The following is a 9,404-nucleotide window of genomic DNA, read 5'->3' as shown; positions in this document are numbered from 1 at the left end:
TGGGTTATTTGTATGGAAATATGTTAATATAAATGTTTCAGACATTACATGAAATTTCTAAAAATCTTAAAAAAAAAAATAGATGGCAGAATTCTGCTTATTTGTTCTGAATTTCGGCACAGGGAGTAATTAATCACCTATAGAGCTCAATAGTTTTTTGCAGAACTTGGAGTGTAATGGAATGAATAACTCTGGAGTATCTATTCAGTGCTCAGAAAACAAAGCACTTTTTGAGATGAGTACTAAACTAGGAGTCCAAAGACTGGCAGTGTACTCTTGACTTGGCCTCTGTGGAACCATGAATGTCTCACCAATCTCTCTGTGCTAGTGTCCTCTTTTGTAAAACAGACTTCATAATACTTCCACTCATTACTCACAGGGTTGCTATGAGGAACAAATGAAGAAAGTACGAAATGGAAGATACATAAATAAAAATATCCCACATGTTGGGGAATGTTGCAAGATATTGGTACTTTAGATACCTTATCTCACTCTCACCTCAGGTCACTTTCATTGGCAGCTGGTAGTCATTACCCATTTTTCACATCTTACTACTAAAGAAACAAAGAAACACACCAATAAAGTGGCAAGTGGGGAGAAAATAAAAGTTGGGAGGTTGGCGACTAAGAAAAAATAATGACACCTCAGAATTATAAATCCCACAAATTTGTAATTGTTACAATTTATATTGGGATGAAGAGACTAATACTCTATATTCTTCAGACAATATATAGCTGTTATCAGCAAACCAAACAGAATTTATTTTACAGGGAACAAAAATGACATGCTAAATATTAATTCAAATGTTATATTTCATATACACAATATGAATCTATTTCAAGTATTAATGATTTTAAACAAAAGAAACCCAATTTTCTCTTCCACACAATTTTGTTTAAAAAAAAAGTGCTTCTTTTGTACAAATGCAGGTGAATAAGACGTATTACTAAATATAACTACTTAATTGCATTAAATGGACCCCTTTTACCTACTTAGTAAGCATGGTGGGGTCTGCAGCCATCAGACTCAGTTAGGAGTCCAAAGCTTCAGATTTGGCGTAGATGGAAATGTTAGGCTGAATGAACCTGTCTTTACCTGATTTACCTCAAGATTTCCTGCCTAGTACATAATACATAATACAAAAAGCCTTTTACAATAAACCTTGTTTTATACAACCCATGATTCTGAAATGTATGCAAAGTACACTTTTGGATATTGAGTTATTTTAAACACATTAGGAGAGTTTACTGTTTAAAGAATTCATGTGGTGAGTCCTTTTATTTGGTTGAATTATATGAAATTGCTGATATTTCAGCATTTTTATTTATGAAAAGGGAAATTTCATGTGATTCAGTGTAATAAAAAGTGAAGACTCATTTTTTCACCTTAAAACAAAGTACATCTATATATAAATAACCTACCTGTTTATATACATTTAGGCTAACATGCAATTTTTTGGAGAGTGTGGGTGAGGGAAGGAATTGCCAAGTCAGCATTTTGGATAGATGGATAAATTCAAATTATGCCCATTGATTGCTCTAGCTGCCTCTTTGAGTGGTAATATATGTTAATTAATACATTGGAGGATATAATAAAATTTAATATAAATGGAAAAGTTTTCTTTACAGTTGGTTTGCTATGATGAAAACATTCAGTTTATTTTCCCAAAGATTAAATACCATGTGAGTCACCATAATGACACATCTGCTTACATACATCTCCATTTATGTTATCATTGGAAATCGTCAGGGGTTATGCTGCTATTTTAGTGCAATCCGTGCTGTGTACTTTGGTTAATGCTCGGTGAAGATTTGGATCCCATGGGGTAGTTGTGATGAAAGAGGGTGGTTGTTTTCCAGGTGAGGAACCTAATCATAAATTGGGAATCTTCATCCAAGTCAGAGATTAAGGAGCAGTTTTAAACTCCTGAAATCTGTGTTGGAGAGGTCAGGTGGGCAGGGAATAGATTTGCAGTCTGTCTCTTCATCAGATTCAGCAACAAGGCATTGGGTATCTTGCTATTCACTGCTGTTGAAAATGTAATCAGTTCCTTCATTTATCCAGTCACTGACTTCTTAACTGTAAAGTGCATTCAAATACTGTGAGCACAAAAGGCAGAGCGTGGAGTGAGGAGAGATGTGTGTCCTTAAGAAGTTCTGGGGTATATTGGCAGCCTTTGATGAAGTCCGTGTATGGCTGCCAAGAACTAACATTTTAAAAGTTATGTGGAGTCTGGGTGTTGAATAAAGACAACTTAAACCACCAAATGCAATAATATGAATCACTTTGCATTTTGGAAATTAGAATACCAAAAGGGGAAGCGCATGCCCTATCGAGTCTTAGCCTACCTGCTCATCTCTTCTGAATGGTGCAGAATGCAGCTGCCATCTCTTACAGTGCGCTATTGTAACAGGTGTGCCAGAGTCAGCCTTGCTGCTAAGTTAAGCTCTGCATGTGGGGATTTCACACTTTGCAGCCCCTTGGAGAGGGAGTATTGGCAAATGACTGTGTATAAAAGTAGAAAGCACTTGGGAATTTCACCACCATGCTAGATTTAGATCAGAGTAAAGGGGCCAATTTAAATTGGTAACAAACTAGAGAGAGCTGCATGTCTGGTAGAGGTGCCATTAACCTAACATCCATTCCACTTCTCTCTCACTGCGGCTGCAATTCCCGAGGGAGCACGTGGTTGAAATTTGATGACCACCTTTTAGGTGCAAGAGAGAACTGATTTTTCCTAAGCAGTAGAATTTAACATGGGTGTTTTAGTTCTTTGGTGGCAAGAGTATGACCAGCCTTCTAATTTCTAATCTGTAAACAGTACTCATTTCCTTTGGTTCCCTTTTGGAACATTAATTATTAAAAAATCAAATTCTTTTTCCACTACTGGCATACTAGGGCTACTTATGAGAATGGAATTTTTCAAAATATATTTCTCTTATAGGTAATAAGTGAAACACTTCATCTTTTGGCAGGGATCAGGAAGGGAGGAACATTTTCTGGGAAAGACATATGTGATATTTGAGGACATTGATCTCAATAAGGATTTGTTGGAGGCTGTTGTTTAGTCCTTTCCTTTGTCTCTCTTTGTTTTTCTTACACTCAGATCTAAAAGGAGTCTAGTGATGACTAAATAGCCCTCAGATCATTTTTCAGAGTGAAAAACCTGGTACCTAGAGGCTTGAGTGTTTTGCCCAAAGCCACAATCATTCAACGACAGAATACCAAGATTATTTCATTTCTGCTTTAAGGTACAGTTGAGTCTTCTTTGCCGAGGCCATCTTTAAACAAAGCTTATATTTGAGTGCAACTCAATCCTGGAGCATGACGGGGAAGGAGAAAAAGGCAAAGAAGCTGCACGTATAATATAAGGTTCATTATCATAAGCACATTTTGACTTAATTTTCCCTTGGTTTGGGGGGAGCTCATTGTTCCAGATTTTTGTAATACATCGGCCATTATCTGAGTTTTTAAAAGTCCAGTAATAGTAATAACACAGATATAAAATGCACATTTTCCCTCTCTAGATGAGTTTGTTGACTAGAAACTTCTTTTTGTAAACTTGCTCTTTAAATTGAAACAGTTTCTTTTAAGAACTCTTCTTTCATTTGGGACAAACCAGATGGCCACAGATGATAAAATCACTGCTGCTTTGGGAAAGGGTTCGTGGTCTCTTCCATTAACCTCTGACATGATTTAACTTCATGTAAGCAGAGGTGATTCTTTAGGGTCCAACTGCTAAATTAAAACTTGTTCCTTCTGATTCACTTTGTTATAAAGCAGAAACTAACACACCATTGTAAAGCAATTATACTCCAATAAAGATGTTTAAAAAAAAAAAAAACTTGTTCCTTTCTTGGGATACCCTCTTTGAACAATGAGCCCTTTCAAAGGCAAATTTTCCTTGTTCTTGGAGCTTCCAGGGTCATGTGTTTTTTACAACAGCTGCATGTGAATTTCTGCAGTCTGAGGTTTGCTCAAGGCCCAGGCTCTCTTTGGTTACCATGGAAACCTGCCCTCCCAACCAGCTGCCATTTCCTATATTCCTGGCAAGGAATGAGTCAAACCTCTTAGATATCCCACAAGCAGAGTCAAGATAAAGAATAACACAGAGAAAACGTGAACAACTTGTTAAGTGAACAACTTGTTGATTCCCTACATGGGAAGCTACATGCAACAAAGTCAGCTTTCCTGGACATAAACATACAAGGGTTCACTGAGATCCATTAAAGCTCACTTTCTCCCTGACTTTAAGGAGTGGGGATTCGACTCTGCATCTCTACGTCTGTAAACTGAGGAACACTTTCTGTGCTCTCAGAGGTGATGGGTGAGATGACATGTTTGAGCCGAAGGAGCATTGTGAAGAGCAGGATGAGGAGAATGGCCAGGAGGCTCAGGAATAAGCCCACATACAGATACAGGTTGGAATACTTATCCGAAGTAGTGTCAACCTCTGTTGCCAGGGTGGGGAAATGGGCCCGCCCAGTGAGATTCCCATGGTACTTGAAATGCACCTCCGTCATCACTTAAGACTTGAGTTGGTACCTATTTCGATTTGATTTCTATTGCCCTTGAGGCATTCCACAGTCACTTAGGCTGTCTCTGAATATTCTGGAGGTGTTCTAACAATCTCATCCACAAAGCAATCACAACCAGAGCCAAGTCAGTAGTGCACAAGCATCCCCCTCCCAAATAGTTTTTATCAGAACTTCTTAATCATTTTTTTAAAAATATAAATAAAATCTTTTATTTTCCACAGTCCTACTCATATACTGATTAAAAGAAATATGGTGAAACTGCTTTATAATACTGGTATGGAGACAAGAATGTCTGAGTATTAAATTGGACTTTTCCTGTCTTTTGGTAGAGGGAGAAAGAGCTCTATTTTATCTACAGCTCATCTAAATGTGTGCATTAATTATGTGAATTTAATTGGGTTCTTCTGTGGGGAGACTTTCTAAAAGCTTTTGTATATTTCAGGCTCAGCATATCTGAGTTTTTACCCTTCTTGTCTTTCTGAATTCCCCGTAGGGATGGCACTTGTAAGGTTTCTTTCCAGCTGCCACAGCTTGAGGGTTGGAAGTCTAGAGGATGTGACTTTTCTACAGCTCTGTTGACGTCCCTCACTGTAGGCTGGAGGGAAAGTGTTGTCAGACCTGGTAATTCTCAGATGGAGGAGGTCTCAGAGATGCAGACAGCAGTAGATCTAGGCTCAGAAGATTTGACTCTTAAAATTCTTCAACAGATTTATTTTCCTGAAAATCAAAAACAACAATAAAAGATTCGGGTATCTAAGTAAAACAGATGGCAATTTCTTTTGAAATAAAAATTAACTGATATGTTGCAAAATGTTTTGCTATGGGAAAATTAGTTTTAAAATGATATCCTGAGTTTTTATCATTTTGAATGCTTTTTTTCCTAAGTGGTAAATACCTATTACAAGGTTAAAGAAAAATTCAGATCAGAGAACAGCAGCTAATAACTAGGCTAGGTTAAGACAGTGTTTCCCAGACTAACTGGTCATAAAATTTACCTGAAGTACTTATTAAAATACAGACCCTGGGCCCCCATCTAGACTTTCTGAATCATAATCTCCACAGTAGGGGGCCTGGTCACCACTCTAGAGAGTCATATTTTATTGGTCCGGGGTGGGGTCCAAGCACTGGTATTTTTAAAAAGCTCCCCAAGTGACTGTAAAGTCAGGACTGAGAACCACTGCCCTAGTTTAAGCAGGAAAGCCTAGCACTGAAATAAAGGCCTAAATCTAAGGATTCATTTCTTCAAACCCCAGGTCCCAGTGCCATGGGTCGCTTTAACAAATCATGGAATTTTCAGGAATGTAGGCTTCCCCCAATTTTGTTTTTGTGTTCTGTCTCTCTCATTTAAGTCTGTGGGGTGAGAATACAGTTTTTTCCCTCAGTATTTGTAGATCAGAAGTAATTGAAAGGGTGTGTTTGTTCTGAGCAAATAACTGCATCATTCATTATTGGTGAAGACAGAACCTTGTCTTTATTCGCAAAAACATTCAAGTGTGTAAATAGGGTCAACTATTTACGGTTGAAGGCTTCCAAAATGATTTAGCTTGTTTTTCAGAACATGAATTTTGAATATGGGTGACTAGAAAAACAACATAAACCACCATCACCTGTCAAACTTCTATGTGCAGTAGTGGCAGAGAGCCGACAGTGTAGCCCAGCTCTGTCGCTTGTTAACATGCCCAAGGAGAGTTAATAGAAACAGCTCCAACAATCGCATTACTCTTCCTATAATCTTGAATTTTGCGCCCAGCCTGGGAGCATTTCAGCTTAAAGTTTATATTCACTAGCCCGTGGTACTATACTTTCTGTAATCTGCATGATCCTTAGCCTACCTACCTAATTCCCCTACCGCCCATGTGGTTCTCAAGAAACAAGAGCAAAGAGACAGGGTATCTTTCCACTGTCTTTGGAGCTATGGTCTAGGAAACATTTTTGCAATACTTAAATGTACATCTATTTTGATTTCTGATTCACTAACAAGTGGAAAAGATAATCACGTAGGTACCCTTTTGTTCCCTAGAAACACCAGCCCCAAAGGCAATGGTTCTCCTGAGTAGCTTGTTACAAATGCAGGTTTCAGGGTCTGCTCTTGGGAGCTCCTTCTCCCCAGACCACTCGATTCTTAACCTTGCTTGTTCTCCCAAATCCAGTTTTTCTCAAGAGTGTGATGCATGAACCCCTTACCTGATTTAAAATGTAGACTCCTAGGCCCTTCCCCAGGCCTACTGAGTTCTAATACCTTGCATCAAGGCCCAGGAATATGCATTCTAAGCACAAGATTTTCAGGTGATTCTTTGCATATAGAGCTTTGAGAGTTAACTATCAGTTTTTCTATCTAGATATCCCAGCTAAAGAACATAGCTAATCTTATTGGTTGTTTGGGGACCCTACTTCAAAAAACTATTAAAAGAGTGCCACAGGTTGAATTATGTCCCCCCAAAAGATATGTTGAAGTCCTAACACCCAGTACCTGTGAATGTGATGTGACCTTATTTGAAAAAAGGGTCTTTGCAGATGTAATCAAGTTAAAATGAGGTCATTAGGTTGGCCCTAATCCAATATGACTGGTGTCCTTATAAGAAGAGAAGACAGAGACATTCAGGGGGAAGACAGACAGAGATTGGAGTGATGGATCTACAAACCAGGGAATGCCAAGGATTGCCAGTAAACACCAGAAGCTAGAAGAGCCAAGGAAGGATTTTCCCCTACAGATTGCAAAGGGAGCATGCCCAAGCTGATGCCTTGATTTCAGACTTCTAGCCTCCAGACCTAAGAGAATAAATTTCTGTTTTAAGCCACCCAGTTTGTGGTACTCTGTTTATGGCAGTCCTAGGAAACGAATACACAGAGTAATCACCCCGAGGCCCTAGGGTTTTGGAACCCTTGGGGCAATGTTTCTGAAGGAAGTCCCTGGAAGATTTGTATTACAAATGCAGGTTTCTGGGCCTTTCTCCTTGCTTCCTAGATCAGAATCTCTCGGGATAGGACCCTGAAGTCTACATTTGTGACAAGCTACCCATTTAGAGTTTCTACGTACACTCTGCAAGGAATGGTTTCCAGTGTCTGTTGCCCTCAGGATCACTTACGAAACCTTTTGAAAATATGTATACCTGGGTCCTCCCTTCAGAGGTTCTGATTGAGTAGGTTTGTGTGGGGCATGAACAGCTGTAGTGCTTAAAGTTCCACAGGTGATTTCGATATGTGGCGTGGGCTGAGAAGCACCACTCCACGAATAGAACAGAGCGTTGCAGAGTCAGGACTCTGACAGTCCCGGGCAGCCCACGTAGAGGCATTACTTTTTCACCTGGCCTCCAGAAGACAAGTCGAAGGGAAAAAAACACTCACTGCTAGTGCAATCCAAGTGGGAAAAGCCTCAACAGTAGTATAGTATCTTTTTAGTCTCCTGTGGACCTCCAAATACACAGATTTGGGTAAGTCAGGCTTCTTGGTTAGGCACACTGCCATCATCGGTGCATCCAGGGTCCCTTTTATTTGTTTACTCAGTAACACCCATGGACAAACACCTGTAAACAAACACCTACCAACTGTAAGATTGAGAATAACTAATAATTCACATGACATCTACCTGTGCTCCTCCCTATCTCATCCCACTCCTCCCCAGAAATTATCAGTATTCTGAATTTTGTTAGTCATTACCTTGCTTTTATTTACACACACACACACCTGTGTGGTGTGTGTGTGTAACACCTAAACACTATGTTGTTTTTTTTGTTTTGAACTTTATTAAAAAATTGTCAAGCTATATGTCATCTTCGATTTGCTCTTTTTACTCTGCAGTCCATTACTATATGATTTATTTATAATTAATCTTACAGGATGAAAAAGGAATAAAGATTTGGTAGCCCACATTGCCTTTGAGAGGCCTTATCGTCTTTAGACTACTCCATTCTCCTTATCTTGGCGTTCAAGGCTGTCAATGCCCTGGTCCTGGCTGACTTTAATTCCTTCCACTACCCTCCTTTCCAATCAAGCTGTAATGCTCACTGTCACCTACTTCCCCGCCTCCATGTTTTTGTTTGATCAGTTTCTTCCATCTTTGCATATCTCTGCTTGGGGAAATGCTACAATTCTTCATAATTCAGCTCATGAAACTGACCTTGATTTCTCATCCAAATCCTAACTCCCACAGGCTTTCTCTCTCTCCTAGAGAAATTACATTCACCTAATACTATAAGTATCTATTTGCTGTGTTTTCCCCCAAATTGTAATTTATAAACCCCTTGAAGATCTTTTTCAACCTTCTGTCCCTTATACAACTGTGCTCGCAATAGCTGCTCAATAATTGTTGAACAAATGCATGGGTATGACTGAAGAAATGTACTTAGCAGTGACAATTTAGAGAGAAGCACAGTGTTATATCTGTTCTGATAGCTAATATAGCTTGGGGAAGCACCTGAAACGCCCTTTTATTTTTATTCCCCTCCCCCACTCCCCTATCTCTTATTGTGCAAATGAGACTAAATTCCTGATTATCATCTGGAATTAAGGAATAATCACTTTGTGGGAATTCCCTGGTGGTCCAGTGGTTAGGACTCAGTCCTTTCACTGCCACGGGCCCGGGTTCAATCCCTGGTGGGGGAACTAAGATCCCGCAAGCTGCACAGCCCAGCCAAAAAATTTTTTTAAAAAAAGGAATAATCACTTTGGTAGAAACTTTGCTCTTGAATTACTATTTCAGTTGCATGATTTTAAAGGAAAACTACATGGAATGGGTTTACAGCCTTAAGTTTTAGAAAGTTCAATTGTGTCTATAAATGCTTTCCGGTAACAATAATACTGCCTCCTACACAATCGACCCTTAATCTTCCTTAAGGTCTAAATACTTATTAAATATTTATTAGAATT

At 39.0% G+C, this 9,404-nt stretch overlaps 1 protein-coding gene across 1 annotated transcript; it reads right to left on the bottom strand.

Moving 5' to 3' along the window:
• Positions 1-4,250: 4,250 nt before the first annotated feature.
• On the bottom strand, positions 4,251-4,523 carry SERTM2 (serine rich and transmembrane domain containing 2). The gene has a single exon (XM_061179348.1). It carries the CDS (start codon positions 4,521-4,523, stop codon positions 4,251-4,253), a length of 273 nt encoding a protein of 90 aa, XP_061035331.1.
• Between the last annotated feature and the right edge of the window lie 4,881 nt (positions 4,524-9,404).

This window comes from Eubalaena glacialis, chromosome X, assembly GCF_028564815.1.
Source record: "Eubalaena glacialis isolate mEubGla1 chromosome X, mEubGla1.1.hap2.+ XY, whole genome shotgun sequence".
Lineage (NCBI taxonomy): Eukaryota > Metazoa > Chordata > Mammalia > Artiodactyla > Balaenidae > Eubalaena > Eubalaena glacialis.
The sequence above is the reverse complement of the archived record's forward strand: the minus strand, read 5'-3'. Positions and strand labels throughout refer to the sequence as shown.

What these genes read in the sequence shown, in the direction of transcription:
- SERTM2 (XM_061179348.1), bottom strand. Translation starts at nt 4,523, where the DNA reads ATGACGGAGGTGCATTTCAAGTACCATGGGAATCTCACTGGGCGGGCC.